At 38.8% G+C, this 25253-nt stretch overlaps 1 protein-coding gene across 14 annotated transcripts in view; it reads right to left on the bottom strand.

The window, feature by feature from the left end:
• Nucleotides 1-19513, bottom strand: part of APC (APC regulator of WNT signaling pathway) — a 159382-nt gene extending 139869 nt beyond the window's left edge. For 7 of the 14 annotated variants that reach the window (XM_024563318.3, XM_071219413.1, XM_071219417.1 and 4 more), the window contains exon 1: nt 19131-19266. Coding sequence is in view for 6 of the 14 variants with exons in the window: in XM_024563317.3 (XP_024419085.1) it covers nt 19131-19295 (165 nt within the window). In the remaining 8 variants the exon portion in view is untranslated. Of the gene's footprint in view, nt 1-19130 lie in introns of all 14 variants that reach the window. The other 7 variants (XM_024563317.3, XM_024563320.3, XM_024563323.3 and 4 more) reach the window with 3 other exon arrangements.
• Nucleotides 19514-25253: the final 5740 nt, after the last annotated feature.

Raw genomic sequence — 25253 nt, 5'->3', positions numbered from 1 at the left:
ACCAGTAGGATTTCCACACTGAAATATCAGATAATGGAATATCAGTACAAAACTGTTTATTCTCTTTCAGTACCTGATTTGTAATTTTTGAAGAAACTTCTGAGCTTAAATAAGATCATTATAATTTTAAATTCTTAAGTGAAGGTATGTCATATTCCAGAATGCTAATGTTTTATGAAAAAACAAATTAGACTCTACCATAATAGTATGCCCTCATAAAGAACATCCACAGCTATGTTTGTGAAATTTTGAGTTTTCTGTGGACTATAGTTTGAAAGAGTAAACAAGAAACGGTGATTGCCTCTGTGCAAGAAGTGTGGGTGGCTGAGGGGCAGGAGTAGGAAATTTTCATTTTAAACATACTTTCTTGCACCTTTTGTTTTTTAAATCCTCACCCAAGGATATGTTTATTGATTTGAGAGAGAGGAAGAAAGAAAGAAAGAGAAACACACACATCGATGTGAGAGAGAAACATCACTGGATGCCTCTTATACGCACCCAAAATAGGAATCAAACCCGCAAGGTAGGTATGTGCCCTGATCAGGAATCAAACTGTGACCTTTTGGTGTAGGGATGATGCTCCAACCAACTGAGCCACCTGGCCAGGGCTCTCTTGTACTTTTTGAAACGTGTGCATGCAATATCTGGTCAAAGATATAATAATTTTAAAAGATATAATATTTTGAGGCCCTTTTCCTGACAAAGCTGCACTTTTATGTTTAAAATGAGAGATCTAAAACAGCTTTTGTACTTACTCAAAACCTAGATTAAAGAAAAACCTCAACTAAAATGAAATCAAGAGACCAGAAGGGGGAGCTCTGACACTGTACCACTTGATGTCAATTACAATCCCCCAAAAGAAGAATTAACAGGAAAGAATCAATTATAGGCCCCAACAGGAAAAGATGAACATTGAATCTATTACAACAAATGAATACCCTAACAACCCAGGCAGTGAGAAATCTTCATTTCCCTGAACTCTCATTTTTCCAATGAACTTTCATTCAAAACAATAAAGTTCAAAACAACCCCTCCCAACTTCCTCTTTTTTCTCAATAAAATAGCATTTCTTTCTTTTTCTTTCCTTCCTTCCTTCCTTCCTTCCTTCCTTCCTACCTTCCTTTTTTTGTTGTTGTTGCGCTTGCCTATGGCTTTTACCATAGCTTGCTTGTCCCAAATTGCAATTCTGTTCTGGAATAAACCTATCTTTGCTGGTAAAATAACTGATTTTTATTTTTAAGGCCAACAAAACCATGCTCATTACTTTTTTTTTTTTGGCCTACCAAGTAAGGCCTTATCTCAGTATCTTATTAGTGCCTACTTTTAAGTTGGAGGCCAAGAAGCAAGTTGTGTTACAATCCTAGAAACAACCAAGAAGACAAGACTCTATCTGGCTTTAATAACATAAAACTGGAATATGATTTTTAAAATTTTGTTTGTACATAAGCTTTAAAAAAGTTATCTGATAAAGGCTATATACAAAAACCTACTGAGAACATCATACTCATTGGATAAAAACTGTAACAGCATTTCCCTTAAGATCAGGAACAAGACAAGGGTGTCTGCTTTCACCACTCTTATTCAACATAGTACTGGAAGTACTAGCCCCAGAAATCAGACAACAAGAAAAAATAAAAGTCATCCAAATTGGAAAGGAGGAAGTAAAACTGTCATTATTTGTAGACAACATGATAGTGTACATAGAGAACCCTATAGACTCCACCAAAAAAGTGAATTCAGCAAAGTAGCGGATACCAAGTCAATATTCAGAAACCGATGGCATTTTTGTACACCAACAATAAACTATCAGAAAGAGAAACTAAAAAAAAAATCCTATTTACTATTGCAACAAAAAAAAAAAATAAAGAAAGAACTTAGGAATAAATTTAACCAAGGAGGCAAAGGACCTGTACTTGGAACTATGGACCACTGAGGAAAGAAATTGAGGAAGATACAAATAAATGCAAGCATATACCACGTTCATCAATTGGAAGAATTAACATCATTAAAATATCCATATTACCCAAAGCAAGCTACAGATTTAATGCAATCCCTATTAAAATATCAATGGCATATTTCACAGATCTAGAACAAATACTCCAAAAATTTATGTGGAACCAAAATAGACCCTGAATAGCCTCAGCAATCTTGAGAAAGAAGAACAAAGTTGGAGGAATCACAATACCTGATATCAAACTATACTACAAGACCACTGTGATCTGTACTGGCATAAGAACAGACACATAGATCAATGGAACAGAATAGAGAGCCTAGAAATAAACCCATGTGTCTATGATCAATTAATATTTGACAAAGGGGGCACAAGCATACAATGGAGTAGAGATAGTGTCTTAAAAAAAATAGTGTTGGATGAACTGGACTATCCATGCAAAAAAAATGAAACTAGACCACCAACTTACACTATGTACCAGAATAAATGTAAAATGGATAAAAGACTTAAATATAAGTCATGATACCATAAAAATCCTAGCAGAAAACATCGACGGTAAAATTTTAGATATCTCACATAGCGATATTTTTGCTGATATATCTCCCAGGGCAAGGGAAATAAAAGGAAAAATAAACTAATGGGACTACATCAAATTAAAAAGCTTCTGTACAACAAAAGAAACCACCACCAAAATGAAAAGGGTACTGACTATATGGGAGAACATATTTGCCAATGACACATTGGACAAGGGTTTAATCTCCAAAATATATAAAGAACTCATACAACTCAATACCAGAAAGACAGACAATCCAATTAAAATATGGGCAAAGGACCTGAATAGACACTTCTCCCAGGAGGACATATAGATAGTCCATAGACAAATGAAAAAACACTCAACATCACTAGCCGTTAGAGAGATGCAAATTAAAACCATGATGAGATACACCTCAAACCTGCCAAAATGGCTATCACTAATAAATTAACAGACAACAAGTGCTGGCAAGGATATGGAGAAAAGGGAAACTTAGCACACTGTCGGTGGGAATGCAGACTGGTGCAGCCACTATGGAAAATAGTATGGAACTTCCTCAAAAAATTAAAAATGGAACTGCCTTTTGACCCAGCAATTCCATTGCTTGGAATATGCCCTAAGAATCCCAAGATACCAATTCAAAAGAACTTATTTGCTTCTGTGTTCACAGCAGCACAATTTACAATAGCCAACAGTTGGAAACAGCCTAAGTGTCCATCAGTAGATGAGTGGATTAAAAAGCTGTGGTACATTTACACAATGGAATACTACGCAGCAGAAAAAAAAAAAAAGGAATCCCTACCTTTTGTGACAGCATGGATGGAATTGGAGACTATTATGCTAAGTGAAATAAGTCAGGCAGTGAAAGACAGATACCATTTGATTTCACTTATTCAGTCTACAGGCCTGCACTCAATCCACTGAGCCACACCAGCCAGGGCTAATTTCATTTATTAAACTAATGAGCAAAATAGAATCATGGAATAGACTGACAGCTGTAAAAAGGGAGGAGGGAGATTGGGACTGTTTGAAAGAAGGTGAAGGGATTAGTCAAAGAACATACATGAAGGACCCATGGACATGAGCAACAGTGTGGGTATTGACTGTGGGAGTGAGGGGTGGGATGGGTGGAGGGGGGCAAAGGGGGAAAAACTGGGACAACTGTAACAGCATAAATAATAATAAAAAGAAGTTATCTGAGATAGTTGTTCCCTATAACAATTCAGAAAAATATCTGGGAAAAGGCATAGTTAAAACATAGTATGTCCTTGTTTTGTAAATATAAAAGCTAAATCAACAAGAAGGTTTTAAGTGATCTGTCCTGATCTAGTTAAGGCAGAACCAAAGACTTGAAGCCAGGTTTCATTTTCTCCCGAACCAAAGTCAACTATATCTAATTTAGAAATCTAAATATATTTATCTTCAATAGAGAGATATCTTCCTATACCAGTGGTTGGTCCTTAAATTTCACTAGAAACTGGACAAGTATAATGAGGATATGTGTGCCATGTATGAGAAACACTTGTGTGAAATACTCTAATTAAGTTAAATGTTGAGTATCAGTAATGTAAGTAATAAAACCAGAAGCCTCCACTACTGGGTTTACAGAAAGCCTTCAGGAACTTTATTAAGAAAAAATTAAAAGACAAATAATGATTTTAATCTGTAACTGAGTAACACTGAGATAGATTAGAAGTAAAATTTTGAAAATCACATACTATCAACAATCTCTTTTTCCAGGCATATAAAGCAGTATTCCAAATATTTCATTAGCTAGCTGTTACCTGTATCGCAATGCAAACCTTTTGTCAAAGACCTAATTCTACACTAAATCAAGACTCTCAATAGAAACTAATAAATCATAGCATGTGGCAACTCATCATAAAATATCATTAAATTGTGGGGAAAAAATCCTACCAGTAAGTACTCCTAAAACATAGCATATAAATTCTCCCATGAAAGTGAAGCAATAACTGGATGTTAAAGCTAGCATAATATATTGGTATGACAGAACTGACTTTTCTCTCATATGACTTAGTTTTTCAATAAGCCTTAAATTTCTGGGAAAATCAGCAGCTTACTTTCAACCGAAACCCAACTCAATAATTCATTAGAATATATATGACATGAGTGACTGTTAAACCAAATGAGCAAAATAATTAAAATACATTTGTAGGTTTTGTCCAGTGACAATTTTTTCAACCTTTACGTTTATTTTCCCAACCGATAGTTCATATTATCTTTCAGTGAAACTAGTATTGCACTAATGTTTGTTAGAGAAGGCAGAGGAAAAAACTCTGTGTTGGTACTAAGAAACCACAGGAGAAAGGTTTTTAAAATATTAGAAAAAATATCAGTCTCTGAAATGAAACTATGGCAAAGACAATGAAACAGAAGAAATGAAAATGAAAGAAAGACTAGAATGAGAAGCTTAGAATGCCAAAGACCTAATTAAACAGACGTGCTAAAATCAAGCTCTAATAAACTTAGAAAAACATAATAGGGAAAATGTGTGTTACAGCACTGCAAGATTTTGGAAACAAGAGTTAATAAGTACATGAATAAATATGCTAAATGTTAAGAGTAGAACAGTATCATTCAACCACTGTCTGAAGAAGTATTTGGTGTAACCTTTGAGCTACTTTATGGGGGATATTACTGAAGTAAAAATCTTCAGAAAACATACATGAGAGTGGAACTCAGGAACAAATGCTGAAACCGAACGCTGAGACGGACTGACATCTGAATTTAGTCAGAGACAGCAAACCCTAAGAAGTTAAACACTAGACTTACAAATTGAATTTGGGAAATGAAAATTAACTGCATTTGTAATGACTATCAGGATAATCAAGACACATTAACATTTATCAGATATTCATAATTATGGATAAATCATCATGTTAGCTTTGCCCCGGTAGGGCAAAGGGTACCTATCATATGGCTGAAACGAAGTTTAGGAAACTATGAAGAGGGAGAGAGCTGGATTTTAACTCAACTTAACTTTAGGCTAATTGAGTTACTCATCTTCCTTGGGCCTCTGTTTTCACATGTTTAAAATGGGAGATGGGTAGGAAGGGAGAGCACATGAGAGACCTAGTGATATCTAGAGTCTCTTCCAGTTCTAAACTTCTCTGTCAACTCATTTCATCCTTTAGTTTTCTAAAGGGAAGTCAGCAAACCTAAATTAAGACCTGTTTAACTCTAACGTAGCAGGAAAGTAAAAGAACTATAATTAACAAGAATCTTCAACTTAGAATTTTCTTTTGGTTGAGAGAAAAAAGAACCAAGTAAACAAATACAAGAATTCTAGGTTTTTTAAAGAGAGAACTGCTTTTGCATTTTGTTGATGTGTCAATGTAGTCACAAGGTGATGGATGGTATTTCATGCTAACAGCTGTGATTAACTCAAGTCAAATGTCTTTAAAACAAAAATGTAATGGTATGTTACGCTAAATTTTCAACATCCCCCTACCCACAAAAGAATGCCAACTTATCTAAAGATTGCTACAGTTTAGTTTGCCAGTAGGATTTCTAACCTGTGTCTTTGTTCTCCTATTTAATAGATTTAATCTCAGAAATCAAATGCAAATTATACATATATTACTTTACATAGATGTGGGCAAAAGACTAAAAAATCATATTCTGTCCCTGAGATATACCAAATGACACTAAAAATAAAATATATTTAAAAACACAACATCCACATGGCATCTAGAGAGCTGTCACATTAATTATTAGAAATGAACCCACTTCCGCTCAAAAATACTACAGAACAAATTGTTAGCAGTTCCTCCTTGGCTCAGTGCATTTTCCCTCCCTCTTCGCACATCTCCACTTCAAAAATGTTCACATTATATTCTCTTTGTTCACTTGAAGGATAATTCCCACCCCAATGTACTACCTGCATACTACATGTATTTCTGACTACTGGAGTCAAATAAAGTATTTTCTGCCCCTTTCCCTTGGGACTCTGCAAAGTATAGGAACTGAGGTGATTACTCATGCTGAAGTATTAAAAGGGAACAGAGCTTAATGTTTGCATTTCCCAGGAATCTCATTTTATTATAAAAGAGACCTTCACGCAAAGGAATGACTAATGTAAAAATGTTACAGTCCTCCCTGAACAAGCTAGTCAAAGAAATATTTGGACTTTTGCTTGTAGAAATAGCAGACTAGGCAATCCAGACCAAACATTGTTGTGAAGTCAATTTTAAAAGCTGGATGAAATATTAAAATAATCTTCTTAAAACATCAAATAACTACCAACATAGTAAGGAATAAATTACCAGGTCAAATCCACCAAAAGTAAAAACCTAGAAAGGTGAACTCAGTTTTTGCCTTTTGTGGGTTTGCCAACAAAGAAGTAATATTTAAGAATATGACCTTTATGATTTGTTGCCTGCCTTGCAGGACTGGGAGACAAAAGTTGGAGTTTGAGACCTTTCAAGGGTTAAGGACTGTAGTAAAAACACGCTTGGCTTTGGGCTGGGACTCCAAAAAGAGGCACCCTAAGAAGAGTAAGAAGGATCCAGACGGAGCCCAGAAAAGTACAACTTGAAATTGGATTAAGATGGTCTCATACTCCCAGGCAATAGCAAATGAAAATCTTCTCTAGAGAAACTGTAACTTCATCTTATGTATCAAATTCTTTCTACAACAGAATACATAATCAGACTAAGAGAGACTAGACAACATTGAAATAATCAAACACAGACTCAAAAATAAGTATGCTCACTACAGTTAAGGGGATAAAAGACAGCATAACTATTTTTGCTTGGAACCGAAAACTATAAAAAGTGATATGGTTGATATGGAAAAAGTACCAAATAAAAATGTAGTATTGAAAGATAAAATAACCTAACCTAAGAATTTACTGGATGAGTTAACAACGAATTAGACCTAGGTGAAAAAACTCTGAACTCTAAAGATTGGTCAGACCAAACTATCCACAATGAAAACTAGAGGGGTAAAAAAGAAGGAAAAGAACAGGAAAGTGGGTAAAAAACAGAATAAGATGAACTAACTTACAAAAGTGGAGACCCAAAAGAACAGAAGGAACATGGAGTAAAGGAAATATTTGAAAAAATAATGGCAAAGAAATTTCCAGGACTTACAAAAGACACCAATCTACACATTCATGAAGCGATCCAATGCCTAACCACAGCATAGTAAAACAACAGAAAATCAGAAAAAGACAAAAATCTTAATAGCAGCTAAAGGAAAATGACAGATAATTTTAAAAGGAAAAAGAGACTCAAAGAGCTGATGTCTCAACAGCAATGAATGCAATGTGTTGAATTAAACACCAACACAGAATGTGCTGAAGTAAAGTAAGTGCTAGCCTAGAATTCTTTATTTTTTTCAGATAGTCTCATGATTTAAAAAAAATTTATTGTATTTTTTCCATTACCATTTAGTCCCCTTATACCCCTACCCCCTGCAATTACCACTTTATTCCATGTCCATGAGTCCTTTTTCCTTTTTGCTCAATCCCTCCAGCCCCTACTCCCTTCCATTAGCTGTCATCCTGCTCTCTATGAGTCTGTCTCTATTTTGCTTGTTAGTTCAGTTTGTTCATTAGAATTCTGTACCTAGCAAAAATATCCTTCAAGAGTGAGGTAAAGATGTTTTCAGGCAAACAGAATAAAGAAGTCAGTTCTAACGGGTGGAACTGGGGAAAAATTGGGACAACTGTTAATAGCATAAATAAAATATAATTTTTAAAAATGTCCATGTGTTTAAAAGTTAAGACATACAATACTTCCAACTAATACAAAAGTCAAAGTAGATACCAATGAAAATCAGAAAATATTTTAAAGTTAATTAAAAAACAAAGTTTGAGAACTACACCTAGCTAAAACAGTGCTTAGAGGGAAATGCTTAGCATTAAGTAGATATATTTAAAAGAAAGAAATGCTGAAAAGTAGTGAACTACAAGAAGTAGTTCACTACAAGACGTAACCCCCCCAAAAGTAAAATAATAAAGAGCAGAAATCAATATAATAGAAAACAAACATACAATAAAAAGAATCAAGATTCAAAATTTGGTTCTTGTGAAAGACTACTACAATAAATCTCTGGTGAGACCGATAAAAGAAAAGGAGAAGGTACATATAGCCAATATCAGACACAAGAAGGGAATTTTTTCCCTGCAGACCTTAAAAGGATAACAGACTATTTAATATGAACAACTTTATGCTAGTAAATTCAAAAATTTATATGAAAACTTACCAAAATAATCATGAGACAGAAAACCTGATAAGGTTTAAAAATGAAAAATCAAAATAGTAATCAAAAACAAAACAAAATAAAATCTCCAAACCCACATGGCTTCTCTGCCAGATTCTAACAAACACTTAAGAAAGAAACAATTTTAATCATACATAACCTCTTCCAGAATAGAAAATAAGGGTCAGCTCATTTTATAAGGCTAGCATGTTGGTTTCAAATTCTGATAAGGACAGTATTATAGGCTACCTCACTCATGAACAATGAGGCAAAATCACAAAATATTAACAAGCTGAACCCAGCCATATATAAAAAGCATAATACAGTAAAACCAAATTAGGGTTATCTCAAGAATCAGGTTACATTTAACATTTAAAATGAAATAATTCAATATATTAACACTAAAGGAGAAAGTTTATATGATAATGAAAAGTTGTCCCCCACAAAAGCATTGTTCAAACAGAACAAAAAACAAAATTCTTGGTAAAGAGGTATAGAAGGGAACTTCTTTAATATGATAAAAGTTTTAACAAAAACGAAACAAAAATTTTAAAAAAACCTTCAGCAAACAAACTTGGGAATAAAACATGAAGAGTTTTCTCTTTGTGGTCAGGAACAAGGCAGAGAGAACAGCTCTGGGATGATGGATGTCAGTGTTCTATTTCTTGACTTAGGTAATGACTTCATGTGTGTTTACAGTAACACATTAAGTTCTTCGTTTTATGTTGTACGTACTATTTAGAATATATGTTTAAGCAATACTTGGAGATGATCAAAAGACTGACCTAGAACATCAAGCATGGAAATTCTGTAGGTCCTACTTTTTTCCCCCATATGATTGATTTCAAACCAATTAACATAAATTGAGCCTATAAAACATTGTACAATCTGGCAACATGCATTATGAAACTTAAAAATGTTTGTATCCTATAATCCAGTAATTCTATTCTCGATGACCTATCCTAAGCAAAAGGTCAAAATAAAGAGGGGAAAAAAGTGTGCTAAGCTGTTCGTTGCACACATGATTAAAAAAATGGAAAACAATTAACCAACTATAGGGAATTGTTAAGAAAACAATTCCTTCAATAGGATTATCATACAGTCCATAAAAATAAGTCTTACAAAATATTCTAAGAAATGTAGATAACCTAATGTTGAAAACATTATATATACACATATGTGTGTATACATACACACAAACATTTATACTATGACAAAAGGGGGGGTACAAAGGGCCTAGGCACAGAAAAAAAGAGAAAATGAAAGAGGGAGGGAGTGAGGGGTGCAAAAAGACAAAAACTGTACTGCTTTTCTTTATGTGATGAGCTTATAGATGTGATCTGTACTTTTTATTGAATTTCCTGAATTTTCTTTAATGACTATATAAAACTTAAACAATGGGGCATATTACAAGAACTAAAAAAAATAATTACAAGCCTAATGTATCCTAAATATAAAAAATTACTTCAAACTGTAAAATTTCAATTTTTATTTCAATATGATATAATTCAGATAAATTATTTCCTGACATTTAAATTATAAAAATCTATAATATGCTAATTATTTAGAATACATCATTTCTAATTATATTTAGTATTTAAAATGATGTAATTTTTAAAATAAAAGATATATAATCTCATTTTCTTGCTATATTCCCATAATTTTAAACTCATTTGCTCCTTGACAGCAAAAAAAGAAAATTTATAAACAGGCCTCCAGTAGTCATTCCAATAAAAACAAAATGACTGTTAGTTTCTCCATAAAAGATTGTTATGGCTCCTCACTTTTGGGGCAGCCATTTTTCAACCTTAGTGTTGCCAATACCCTAGTATTTTCTGACAGCTGTGAGGTATGTCTCAAGTAACTTGACATCAAGTATAAAGTATAAATGTTTTTAATGCTTATCATTAGAAATAATAATAAATTGAAGCAATTTTTAACTATTTTATTGGTTATGCTTTTACTGTTGTCCCATTTTTTTTCTCCCCTTTATTCCCCTCTGCCCTGCACCTCCGCCCACCAGCATGCCCCCGCCCCCTTAGTTCATGTCCATGGGTCGTACATATAAGTTCTTTAGCTTTTCCATTTCCTAGACTACTCTTAACCTCCCTCTATTTTGTACCTACTACTTATGTTTCTTATTCCCTGTACGTTTCCCCCCATTCTCCCTCTCCCCCTCCCCACAGAAAACCATTTCTGTGTGATCTCCATTTCTGTGATTCTGTTCCTGTTCTAGTTGTTTGCTTAGTTTGCTTTTGTTTTTGGTTCAGTTGTTGATAGTTGTGAGTTTGTTGTTATTTTACTGTTCATATTTTTGATCATCTTTTTCTTGGATAAGTCCTTTTAACATTTCATATAACAAGGGCTTGATGATCAACTCCTTTAACTTGACCTTATCTGGGAAGCACTTTATCTGCCCTTCCATTCTAAATGATAGCTTTGCTGGATAGAGTAATCTTGGATGTAGGTCCTTGCCTTTCATGACTTTGAATACTTCTTTCCAGTTCCTTCTTGCCTGCAAAGTTTCTTTTGAGAAATCAGCTGACAGTCGTATGGGAACTCCTTTCTAGGTAACTGTCTCCTTTTTTCTTGCTGCTTTTAGGATTCCTTGCTTATCTTTAATCTTGGCTAATGTAATTATGATGTGCCTTGGTGTGTGCTTCCTTGGGTCCAGCTTCTTTGGGACTCTCTGGGCTTCCTGGACTTCCTGGAAGTCTATTTCCTTTGCCAGACTGGAGAAGTTCTCCTTCATTACTTTTTCAAATAGGTTTTCAATTTCTTGCTCTTCCTCTTCTTCTGGCACCCTTATGATTCAGAGGTTCCAAACCCTCTCCTCATTTTTTTGAATTCTCATTTCTTCATTCTGTTCTGGTTGAATGTTTATTTCTTCCTTCTCCACATTGTTGATTTGAGTCCCAGTTTCTTTCCCTTCACTGTTGGTTCCTTGTATGCTTTTCATTATTTCACTTTGCAGAGCCTTCACTTTTTCCTCTATTTTGCAAGCATACTCAACCATTTCTGTGAGTATCCTGATTACCAATGTTTGGAACTCTGCATCACATAGGTTGCCTATCTCCTCATCACTTAGTTCTTCTTCTGGAGTTTTGATCTATTCTTTCATTTAGGCCATATTTCTTTGTCTTGGTGCACCTGTTATGTTTGAGGGGCAGAGCCTTAGGTATTCGCCAGGGTGGGGCTACCCAGGTTGCATTGTAGCACTGTATCTGAGGGCAGGGTCAGAGAGGGAAGAATGGTGCTCACTGGCTCTTAGTCACTTCCTCTGCTACCCACAAGCAAATTGGGCCCTTCTGGTGCTGATTTCCAGGGGAGTGGGTTTGTGTACATTCTAGGACCCTGTGGGCCTCTCCAATGAACTCTCTTGTGAGGATGGGAGTATCTCCCACTGCCTCAACCCCCACAGGTTTTTGCAGCCAGAGGTTCTGAAGCTTTCTTTTCTCATGCTGGAATCCTGGGTTGCACAGTCTGTCTCACTCCCCAATTGTTCCTCCTGGTTTATCCGCATGCAAATGTAGGTCACCTCATCCGTCAGTGGCTGTCTCACCCACCTGGTCTGCCAGCCACCTCCTTGCTGTGTATCCTCTCTGTCCCTACTGCCCATCTCCACCCCTTCTACCTATCTGAATGAATGTTTCTTCTTTAACTCCTTGGTTGTTGGACTTCCATACAGTTTGATTTTCTGGCATTTCTGGTTATTTTCTGTTTTTAAATTTGTTTTTGTCCTTCTTTTGGTTGTGCAAGGAGGTAAAGTGTGTCTACCTATGCCTTCATCTTGGCCGGCAGTCCAAGAAGCCATTTTTACTTGCAAAATATTTCATGAATCCCCTGTTCACTTCCCAGGTGATCTCATCTGGTCCATGGCCCCACACACCATTCCTGCACTGATAATTTCCAAGTGCATACCTCTAGCTCCATCTCTCCCTTAAACTTCTAATATATGTGTATGCCTATTCAATATCTCCACATAATATCTGATAGATACCTCAAACATATACCCAAAACAAAACTCCTGGTTTAAAGCTACAAATCTGCTTCCCACCAACCCTCTACCCCATCCCCAAGTCCCTATCTCAGTAAAAGGTACCACCTTTCACTTGTTGCTCATGTCAAGAAATTTGGGGTCATCTTTTACTTCTCTTTCCCTCATATACCACATCTAATCCATCAATAAACCCTAATTACTCTACTTTCTAAATATATCACAAATCTGACCACCTCTTTGCTCCTCTACCACTACCACCTTGTCCAAGCACCATATTTCCAACCTAGATTACTCTAAGGTAATCCTAACTGGTTTTCCTGCTTCCACTCTTGCCTCATACAATCAATTTTCTACACATAGCCAGAGTAATCCTCTCAAAAAAGCAAGTCGAATTAAACAAGTCTAAGCTTAAAACCCTTCAAGGTTTCTATCTTACTCAGGATAAAATCAAGGCTTTAAATAACCTTTAATGCCCTGCTTGGTGTGGCCTCAGCTTACCTGTCCTACCACCTCTCTTACCACCCTCCCCTTTACTCACTCTACTTCAGCCACACCAGCCTCCCTGTTGTTCTCCCAATATGCCAAACGCACTTCCATCTGAGAAGTTGTTGCTCCCTCTAGTTGAACATTCCCCCCCACCACAGTTCTATGGCTTATTCTATCACTTCATTCATGTCTCTCAGCTCAAAGGGCCCTTCCCTCACCAACCTATCTAAAGTAGCATCTCCTAGTTCTATCCTCTACCTGACTGTGTATGTGCGCTTGAACACACGTATAATGTTTATTGACTGTGTCCCACACAAACATTTCAGTTCAAACAGAGCACAGACTCTGTTTTGTTCACCACTGTTGCCACATTATATGCACACAGCAGGTCCTCAAAAATATTTGTCAGTAAATGAATAATGATAATTATTTTTAGTTTTGTTGAGAAAGTAATGCCAAAAACATTACCCGTATTTAGGAAGGCTTTCAAATGAATGCATACTCCATTAATCATAAGAGCATCACATACAGGTGTTGACGGTAGATGAAGTAAAATGTACATAATTCAGGGTTCAATAACAACTACTGAAGGAACGGGCCTTCTGTGTTTGCTTTGCTCTTTGCCACATCCTTCCTTCCTGGGTTACTCATTAATTATTTCCATAAACAGTTATTGTGTACCACTAAGCCAGAGAGTAGTCTACACATTTAGGATAAAAAGACACTCAAGACAAGGTAGTGGATGAGACATATGAAAATAATGCCTATAGAGCATGACATATAATAAAAGTTATGTAAGATTATAAAGCAGGAGCATGGCAAAGGAAGTAATCAATTTTTTAGGAATAGGTGTTTTAGAGAAGGTTTTAGCAGTGATGCATTCAACAAGTGCTTGCAAAATCAAATACAAAAGATTTTCATTTTACTTTAAACGTAGAAATGAGGGTATTAAGTCTGAAAGTGCTACAGTAATTTGCTACCATGAGGTAAGCTAGCCTGAGAATAAAACCAAAACAATGGGAATGACAGAGCAGAACAAATCACAGAAAAACTGAGCCAAGTCCTTGATGATTTCATGTGAGCCCCTGGATGAAGCAAGCCTTAGCAGAAATTTAGCTATAAGATCGAATCATTTACTTTATTGTTTAAGCAGTTTTGAATCTGGTTTTTGTCATTTTCAATGTAAAAATACAGATGAATTTCAATGACTTCTTTCAAAAAGCAAAACATTTGCCTATTTCAGTGTGTTAAGGGCACTAATGGCATTTTTCAAGGGACGATTCTTGTTTTGTGGGCAAACATCACAAGACACAGCATATCCGGCCTCTATCCAATGTCAGTAGGACCTCACAATCACTATACCCATATATTTCCAAATGCCTCCCACCCCCAAGGGGAACCACAAACCTATTTCTTATTAGCTGTTATAGGTACCCAATTCTCACAGTGGCTCTAACAGGTATACTTGAATGTAGTTAACAGCAACCTTGAAATAACTGGGATTTTTCACTCAAATTATCTTAATTTTACATATGAATCCAATTTTAACATTTAGAGGTATAGCTTATATCAACTCTTAGGGTAAGCAGTGCTTTAAGTTTGCCACTACTATCTGAAAGTTCTTATTTATTTAAACTTACTTCTTTATACAATACTATGAAGGTATGTAACTGACATTGTTGGTTACCTTCCCTTCAGCCATTTGCCTAACTTCTCCCTAGACTGAAATGCCAGATAATAGATTTTCCTGCCCCCTTGCAATTGGGGTATGGATGTGCCAGGATAAACGTCTGATATACGTCTTCTATAAAAGGTTTACTTGCCTCATCAAGAAATGGGAGGGCAAACTTTCTCCTCTTTTTGGTCGCTGTGTGGGAAGGGAGCGGAAATGAGAGCCTGAGCACAAAGGTCAGCACATCAAGGAAAAAGATGGAAAGGACCTGGATCCTCGGTAACATTGTACAGCTCAACTAACTATGGAATCCTCCAACCCTGGATTTCTTTTTACGTGAGATACTGTTTAAATCTCTGTTAGCTAGGTGTTAATAACCTGGGGCTGAACTAATACAAGATGTATGCAAGATCTGAAAACCGACTGAAAGTGGGAGAAGAACCAAGATGTAAGGTTTCAAGACTGGGTGGCTGAGAAAAAGGTGGTTAGAAAAGAGAAATTAGGAGGAAGAGAAGTATGTACACACAAGCACATGTAAACACACTGAGGGTAGGTGGATGAAAATCAAACTGATTCAGTTTGGAATGGCTTTCGCTTACAGTAGCACCTGTAGGATAAACACAGCAAGCAGTGGAAGTGGGAGGTAGAGTTACAGAACTGAGAATCATCCACACGAACATGATGATTTACATAATAAGAGATACAATCACCAAGAAGACACAGTGAGAAGCACAGAGAGATCCTTGAGGACACTAGTTTCTTCCCCAAGGATCCATTCCACTTCTCCCTCATTTTAGATGAAATTCACCCACTGGCTAGGCCAATTAGAATCACTTCCTCTCTCTCTTGACAAAGGTATTGTGACGGACATGGCAGATTAGATTGATTCATCTCTTTTGACAAAGTCATTGTGATAGACACGGTAGCATGATTTTGTTCATTTATTCAATTGGTATAGAGTTGAAGACTTTTGGGAAAAGTGTGGAAGAGGAGCCTCCTCTCTCTCTTTGGAAGTAAAGAAAGAAGGCTATGATATGAACATTGCTGATAGCCATCCTTTTATGAGGACAGAAGCCAGTCTGAACACAAAGCCCAAACAGGTGGACAAAGTTGAGAGAAGAGGAGAAAATGGAATCTCAGTCCTGATGACGTGAGCCTATGAACAAAGTACTCTTTAAGCCAATTCTATCTATGCTTTTGTCCATTACATAAGCCAGTGCATTTCTTTTGTTTTTAAATCCAGTTTGCATCTATAACTTATGTAGGATAGGGAACAGCTAATCTTAGGGGGAAGAACAAAATCAAAACAGTGCAGGAAATGTGAAGAAACTTTCAAAGAAGTAAGAGAATTAGAAGTACAATGTAGAAGAACCAAGATATCAAATCATTTTATTCCTACAGAGTATATTTCACAAATAGCCTAAGGAAACGAAGGATGACTGAGGAAAGGCCATTAGATTTGGTAACTTCTAACTAGCAATTTCAGTGCTGAAATTGTAAAGGAAGTCAGGGTGAAAAGGAAAGGCTAACTTACATTTATTAAAAACTCCATAATGTACCAACACTTGGATGGACATTTAACATGAGTTAAACTCCTTTAATTACAACTCTGTTAAGTATAACATTCTATTGTACTTTATAGATAAAGAGCAGAGTCTGAGTAGTAACTTGCTCAGCCACATAGCCACTAAGTGGTTTTAAAAGACTTCAAACCCAGATGTATCTGGCTCAAAAGTCAATGTTCTTTCTACTATATCAGGCTAGTGGAATGAAAGTGTAAGTCTTTAAAGAAAGAAAACACAGCAACACAGCAGGATCAAGATTCAGACCTTCCTTGAGTTGCACAGCACACAGCACTGTAGTTGGCAGCCCTGGAAAACATGCAAGTATGTATGTAGGCCAGAGAGGGAGACACTGAAGAAGTGATAATAGTTCTAGAGAAAGAAAGATGGAGACGGAGGATCATGAACACATCTGGAGGGGGTTGCTCTTGAAAAAAAAGGAAGGACATTTCTTCCTCTGAGATATGAGTAAGTAAGGAAATGATACTGAGATGGAAGGAAGGAAAGTAGAAGGAGTATACCTCAGACAGTTGAGATTTCTCTCAGTAAAGGAAGAGATGAAGTTATTTCCTATAGAAACCTTTATTTAGGAAATGAGAGGAAAAGGAATCCAATCAACCCCGAAGGTCCAGCAGAGAGCAGAGCACAAACTGGTATGAAAACTAATATCCTTACGCAACTGTCATGTGCATTCTCCAGGATTTCAGGGGTCAAACTGACAAAGCTAGCGATGAGGCTTACTCAGGACTGGAGGCTAGAAAGGTAAATCTACAGAAAGTAAACCATTTTAGGGCATCAGTAAGAACTTTGTAAAGGTGATGATCATGGGATCTTGGTTAGATAGGGAAGCAAACGAAATCAGCAGTAGAAGAAGGGGTTGAATGAGCAGAGAGACAAAGGGGGATTCAAAATGAGAGAGAGCGAGCGAGCAAGAGCGGCGAGCACAAGCAAGAGCAGAGGTTCCATAAGAGTGGATAGTGAGAGATTTTAAGGAGGGTTTACGGTTACACATGTCTTTTCACACAATGCTTCAAATTATTTTGCCAGAGGCAGCAAGCCATTGATTGGGACTCAGCAGTCCCACTCTCTCTCTTCAGCCAAAAGCACAGAATTGAGAGACAATCCACTCTAGAAACATGCAGTCCCTGATTGTAAAAAACGTGAAGGCTAGCAACAAACAAATGAACGAATTGGTCCATACAATCAGGCACAGAAATCTCCCCCCTTCCTTTAAACTGAAAAACTCTACTCTAAATTTGAGAAATTCATTAAAGAGGTCATAAAGTCCACAGCAAAGGAGAAAACATATTATGTGTCATGAGGTAAAATGAAAAGTAAATGAATCTGTCAGGCCAATTATAATTCCCATGTTAAAGATTTTTAGTATAGAACTCCAAAAGGGCAAGGATAGTGTGTACTTTAATAACTTGAGAGCACCTAGCATAGCTTAAATAAAATGATACTGCTCATTTTCATATTAATAAAAAGGGTCCACTCATTTGCAAACTCAAAGGAGAGGCTACCATTTTTACTGTAATGTCACATTTACAATTTGGGGGCTCTTGACACATTATCCAACTGTAGGGAAAGATGGGAGAATCAGCCATGGCAGCTGCCCCCACTACTACCACTACCATCCTGCAGCTTGCACTTACAAACTCTGGCACCATACCACGTTATTTAGGACAGTTTCTTATACCATTAATTCAGACTCCCCCTTGCCCCAGTAAAAAAGGAGGGAGAACTGAGACTGGCACAGCCTACATTTTATAGAATGTAGCAAGTACTATAAGGATTGTTCAGAAGTAGCCACAATAGAGAATCCAAGAAATTTGAGCAGTTTTGAGTTTAAAAAGCTTTTCTCCATTTTACTCCTTTCTAAATAAAACAAAGGGCTTGTACAATACGGGATTCTTCAGTGCGTAATTTAAGCTAACATTGAATAAAAGAATAAATCACTTATCCTTTCTTGTGCCATTACATGTTATGTTACATTCATAAGGCCCTCTCTTTTAAAAACACGTCTCAATTCTTTCACTAGATCTAGAAAATTTACACTCCGCCTCAAAAATTCAGAAACCAAAGATTTATTATAGTCAGAAAGAAATTAATTTAAAGGAACAATCATTTCCCATCATAGACAATTATGATGCCTCTGTTTTGCAAGGGTTCGATGGGCCACGGAGTCAATCTCCCAAATCACTCCGGTCTCCTGGGGAGTTAATTCCCTAATCAAGATGAACAAAATTCACCAGCCTCTAGATAAAAAGCCTTTTCTTTGTAACTCTGTATGTCAGGCTATCGGGTAATCTTACCAGACAATTAAAAACTTTTAAAGGAAAATGAGCATCGAAACGAGAAAGATGAGGGGAGGCGACCGAACCAGGAGGGGCTGACGACCCACCACCCACCTAACACCAGGGAGAGACAGCCTGCAGGGGTGAAGATTCTTCAGGAGCCAAGAAAGGAGCGAAGGTCTACAGGCGCCACGACCCCCTACCCACTGTGTAAGAATGGAGGACCTGCAAAGCCAGGGGCCAACTGGAGGCCTTGAGAGGGGGCGCGGGGCGGGGCGGGGGTGGGACGTGGAGACAAGAGAGCTGCAGAGGCGGACAGGGCACCACTGGGGTCCCGAGCAGCGGCAAGCAAAGCGAAGATTAGCAGGGGGAGGAGACACCAATCCCTGCTGCTTTACTCACCTGCCAGACGTTCGCCCCGCGGCCAGAAGCACGGACGCCTCCCAGGCGCTTCCTCACCTGCGGGACACAGCCTTTGCCACCGCCGGAGCCCCAGAACCCGAGAGCAGAGAGTGGTACCGGAGCGGGCAAAGCGGCCTCCAGACCTGAGCCCAGGGAGGCGTACATAGGGGGCACTGGTGGCCCGGGAAGGCAACTCCTTGTACAGCTTGCTCAACGGCATCCAACAACGCTTCCCGGGAACAGCATCGTACCAAACTCAGTCCGCTGTTCCCGGGCCTTCGCTCGCAGCTCCCCCTAGCAGCGGCCGGGTTTCCGGCAGCAACACTCCGCCCCCTCGCTACTCGGCCTCCGCCATCTTGTCGGAGGCGGGAAGAATACAGTGCGCCTGCGTGTAGGGAGACAGCCGGCGTTCCGCCGCCCTGAGAAGAGGGGACTGTGTTGCGCAGCCGCATTAGCCGCCGCACTTCCTTCCTGCGGTCCTTGTTCACCTTCGTGTGGCTTGCAGGATTTCTACTTGGGAGGTTGGTCCTCAGAGTCCGCAGACCTAGTCTCCTTTTCCTGAACCGTGCTGCAGCCAAATCAATAGACCCTCTGCACACCCTACAGTCAGCTATTCCGCAAAGCCTACAATGGGCCAGCTCCCTGCTTGGCGCTGGTAATAGAAGGGTTAATAAAAATTTGGCTCCAACCCTATAAGAGCTCCAAATCTAGTAAAGGAGACTGAGATGAATGAATAATTCCTAAATTCCAGTTGTAGTTGTGCACCCCACTCCCACAGTTTTAATTCAAAACATACCTTTTCACGAAGTCCTCCTTGTTTGTCTGACAAAGATTAATCAGTACCTTGCATTACCTTTCTTGCTTAATTTCACTCAACATTAATTGGACAAATAATAATTGAATTTTCGTTAGATATTAGATATTAGTCTAGGTTGTAGGTTTATAGCACTAAGAAATAAAAGCTCATGAAACTTAAATTGTAGTCGGAAAGAATAGACAATAAAAGACTAAAATCAACAGGATAATATGATAAGGGATGGGAAGAAAGCCAACCATAGGGGCCAGTAGTCGTGAGAAGATCTGGATTAGAGCCTTCCAAAGAAAGGGCTTGGGGATGAGACCAGCGACAGGAAGAGGCACAGAGAGAGTAGGTGACATGGACAGTAGGAGGAGATGAGGTCAGAGGAGGGCTAAACAAGGTAGGACACTGCGGCCATGGCAAAATTGGATTTTATTCCAAGTGGCACTTCTAACTGGCTGACAGTTCCCCAACTACTCTTCTTCAAATACCTGTAGCTCCCATCTTCCTCATTGCTTTGCTCATGATGACTCCACAGTCTCGAAGACCCTTACTTACTCTAGTACTTTACACGTCTAGCTTGTCAGGTTTCATTTCAAATGTCACCTCAGAAAGAACATTCTTCCTAACCTAAGTCTCCTTCCTGCTCTCCCATTAGTCCCCATAATTGTACCTGATCATTTCTTTCATGACACTCAGCATATTTTTAAATTATATATTTATTATTTCTTCACTGTCTCCCCACTAAACTGTGAACTCCACAATGGATGTTTGGTTTACCAATGAATACCCCATGCTCAGCACCATGCCTGACGAGGGCGGTCATTCAATAAATGTTTGTTGAATTAACAAATGAGGAAGTTTGTCAGCACCTACGTAGTCAGGGGTATACTACTTTGTTTTTTACTTGTTGGTTTTTAAATGTAAATGCAGGTCATTTCCTAATAATATGTCTCCTCAACTAGATTATACATAGAACTTTGGAAAGGGGGAGTGGGAACGAGATGGAGAAGTGCAGGTGATGGTGGGGCAGTGGGCAGAGACAGCATTGCACATGTTTGCAGGACTGGGAGAAGAAAGGCTTCAGTTTAATGGAACACCTATTATATGGGTTGTGCACTGTGTTAGGTACTTAATCCTCACCAGCGCCCTCTAGGTAGTTATACCCATTTTTATACATAGGAGAGAGAGTTCAGAAAGATTAAGTCACTTGCCCAAGGTCGCACATTAAAAGATAGCGCAGACCCTATAGCCCATGCTCTTCCTATCTAGAGAAACTTGATTTGGGGATGGGCTTATTTGGTGATTTTGTTCTATGTCATGAGCTGATTTTCATTAGAGATTTCAGCTACTGCCATTTAAGAATCCTTATAAAACCGCTATTCTTGTATAGGATCTCACTGAAGGGCTGAGACAGGACAGTAAGAAGCTAGGAAAATTCCTTGACAAGTGGAATAGGAAAACTGAGACAGACAGCTGAACACAGTGGCAGAGCAATTTACAGCCAGGTGCAGATGGTCACCGGGGCAGGAGGCCTGGCGTGGCAAAACTGGGAAAACAAGGACCTCACCTCCAAGGTAACCTCTTCCCTCTTGACCTTTCCTCCCTGGAGATAACATCTAGGCCTCAGTTGTATTTTGGCTCCAGGCCCAGAAAAGCAGTAAAACCAGGTGGGTGACCCCAGGATTAACTGCAATGACTAAAGACCCCTGCCCTGTCACAGGCTAATCAGTGGAGACCATGACCTTGAAAGGACACACCTGGAGAACTGATGCATATTCTCCTGAAATCATCCCCTAAGAACTCTCCTGAGATTCTTGCCTGCAAGAAAGAGAGAGAGAAGCCTCTAGAGGATTCTCTGGATCCTCAAGAGAAAGGATTCAGTGCTCACACTCTCCTACTGGGGAGCAGCCCACAACATTCCCTTCCTCTTCTCCCACTTCTTTCTCCACAGGCACACATCTCCTAAACTCTAAGGCGATGGGCAGTGGTAGTTTGTCCTAAGCTGATCCCCTGAACCTGTCTGCAAAGACGCCTCTTCTCTGACTTCCCAGTGAGCTAAGGCAACCCAGCCTAGGTTCTCCTGTTGCTTCCTCTATGCCAAACCCTTCCTTGTTTCACTGTCCTCAGCTTTAATAAATGTACTCTCACAGTCACGTGGACTCATATTGTGAGGTCTTTCCTACATGAAGTCAAGAACCCACATACTACAGCTGGCCCTAGGCAGGCCCACTCACGGTCAGACCCCTGTGCAGTAACAGGGCCTGATTGAAAACTGCTGTCATTCTTTTCTTTTGCACTGAAGCAGAGCTTATGTTACCATTTCCTTTTCATGTTTTTATTTTTAAGAATTGTGTGTTTCTTTTCATTTATAAATTCTATATGTTTCATCAAAGGAAAAGAGATATTAGAAAAGTGGATGCAAATCCTGAACACTAACTGCGTCCTCTGGGTTAGGCTTGTTATTGCATTACGAACTCTCTCATGTAGGTCGCAAGTAATATTTTAGACATCAAAGACAATTCTCTGGCAAAGAGTGACAGGCTCACCACAACAATCATATCCCATTCACTCATCAGAATTACACACCATCATTTCCCTCTAAATAGGATAGCTGCCTCAAGATAGCTGGGGAGAACTACTAGAAAGGATGGGTCTTCTGTCTTATAAATTGGGGGCCACTCAGTCCTTAGATGAGGGAAGTGATACACTACGTATCTCATGATAACACACTTGTAAATAAGATCTGGTTAGTATGTGCAAACCAAGTCAGTACGTGGGACTACATACCTGAAAAGACTCCCCACCTTCACGCCACCGCAGTGTAATTCTTCCTTGGAATAAATCCTGGAAGCAAGACAATCTCTCCTTTTTCTATGGTGTTCTCTCTTCTTATGTTTACTATCTGTTATAGGTTGAATATGCCCCAAACCCCAGCCAAAAAAAAAAAATGCTATGTGAAAGTCCTAACCTCCCATAACAGGCAACAAAAACTTATTTGGAAATAGGATCCTTGCAGATGTAAGTACAGTTGACCCTTGAACAACATGGGGGGGTGGGTGGGTAGGGGCGATAGACCTCCTGTGCAGTCAAAAACCTGCATAGAACTCGTAGTTAAGTAGTTAAATGAGGTCATACAACAGTAGAGTGGACCCCTGATCCAATAACTTATAAGATGGCCATATAAAGAAAGAAGCGCCTGGGGAAAAGCCATGTGATGACAAAGGCAGAGATGGAGTTACACAGCCACAAGCCAAGGAACACCTGAGACTGGCAGCAAACCACCAGAATTTAGGAAGAGGCAAGCAAGGATTTCCCTACAGGTTTCAGAGGAATCATGGCCCTGCCAATACCTTGATTTCAGACTTGCAGACTCCGAACTACGAGACAATACATTTTTATTGTTTTAAGTGACCCAGTTTGTGGCACTTTGTTACAGCAGCCGTAGAAAATAATACACCATCTTATGTACATGACAGGGCCTGGAACAGAGGAAGGAGACAGGAATAGGCAGTGAGGAAGTCTGGGCTACTGTCCCAGTTTAACAGCAAACAACCTAAAGACCTCAGATTAGTCACTCACCCCTCCGACCAAGCTCCCTCATCTGTACGAACAGGGATGACGATAGCTGTTCTGCCTACCTCAGAGATCTGCAGGGCTAACTAATGAGTATTTCTCCAGAGATGCTGTGACCAAGACAGCCTGACAGCTACTGAGAAACAATTTTGTCAAAGACGGGGCTCCTGCTATGGAGAATTTTACAGTCTGGCTGTGAAGAAAGGCTCTTTCCTATAATAAGATAACAAGCACTGCCGAGTGCCAAATGTGTGGTTTGGATTTGATTTGCTACTGATGTCAAAAGCAGGAAGGATCATTGGGGACTGAGGTAAAGAGGGGAGACTTCATGACGAACCTTGGCAAAAAAGGAATTAATTAGAAGGATGCTGGATACCTGCAGGATCTTTAGGAACAACACTCAACATTATGCCCAGACCTGGTCCCAAGAAGTAAACACTACAACTGCTGGATACAGATACCAAAAACAGGGACCACCAATACCACTGGACTTAGACACTGGATGATGTCACTGCTGCCCCTGGAAACTAGATACAGTTACTGTCGCTGCCACTACTCTCAGTGAGAAGAAGGAGGGTCACTGTGACTTCACCACACTAGCATTTGGTCCCAAGCCTTGACACAATCCAGTCATATGTTAACATTCTAGCTCAATTTTCTTTAACAAGAAAAAGAAAAAAGTGAAATTAAGTTTCATAATATATTTTATTTAACCCAACATATCCAAAATATTATCATTTCAACATATGGCTCTAGCTTCATTTCAAGAGCTCAATAGCTGTATGGGGCCAGAGGCTAACCTATTTGACATCACAGTTCTAAATGATAGGGAGGCCATGAAAATGTGTATACGGACGTTTGATTTCCATGGTGTGGTAGGGTTCTGCTTCGTGAAGAGGACAACTTCCTAAACACAGGAAGAGGGGTGAGATGCAGTCTTGCAGATGGAAGATAAAGTTGAAGGAAAAGCAAGACTGTGTTGTAGAGATAGCGAAATGGAAGTTTCATTTCTTTCTTGAAAGTTTTAATGGTCATTCCTAGCTGGCGCTGACCTCTCCTTCAGGTCCACAGTTCCCCCATAGGGGGTTTGACATGGTTTGTTGGGCTCACGTTTCATCTTCTTCACTAGGTACAAACATGAGGGCAGAGACCATGTCTCATCCATGTTTTGTGTGTATCCTTCACATGTCTTGAACTGGAGGCAATCAAACAATGAAGATCAGCAAAGTTTGATAATTTCAGAAGCTGGATGACAAGTACCATCAATATTCATTCCACTATTCCTGCTATTTTTGTATCTGCTTGGTAATTTTCATAATACAAAGTTTTTGTTTTTTAAAGACGTGTAAGAAACTTCTGCTTCAAGATGCTGAATTAGGTACAAGTATTGACCTCCCTTTGTACCCCTTTAAATGTCAGCAGAAGGGCTTGATTTTCAATGAAACTAATGGAAGGTAACCTTCAGGGGGTCCTCACTTGCATGGACTCTTTCCAAGCTCCTGGAAGATAGCTTAGCAATATGTCCACATGTTTGTAAGTTTTTGTAAAAACCGCAGAAGTAATCTATTTCAACTACAATAGGTTAAGGACATGGTCTCTTTCTACCCTAACTTCCACACTGTCACTGACACTGGTCTCCTTGAGTCATGTAATGTGACAGGGACTGTGATCATTTTGGGGGATCCAGATAAAGGGAAGTTGAGTTTGGGGTACAATTAGTTTGAATTTGGTGGGAGGATATTTATGTC

The sequence above is a fragment of the Desmodus rotundus genome, chromosome 1 (genome assembly GCF_022682495.2).
Source record: "Desmodus rotundus isolate HL8 chromosome 1, HLdesRot8A.1, whole genome shotgun sequence".
Taxonomy (NCBI): Eukaryota; Metazoa; Chordata; class Mammalia; order Chiroptera; family Phyllostomidae; genus Desmodus; species Desmodus rotundus.
This window is presented reverse-complemented; position numbering and strand designations above follow the sequence as displayed.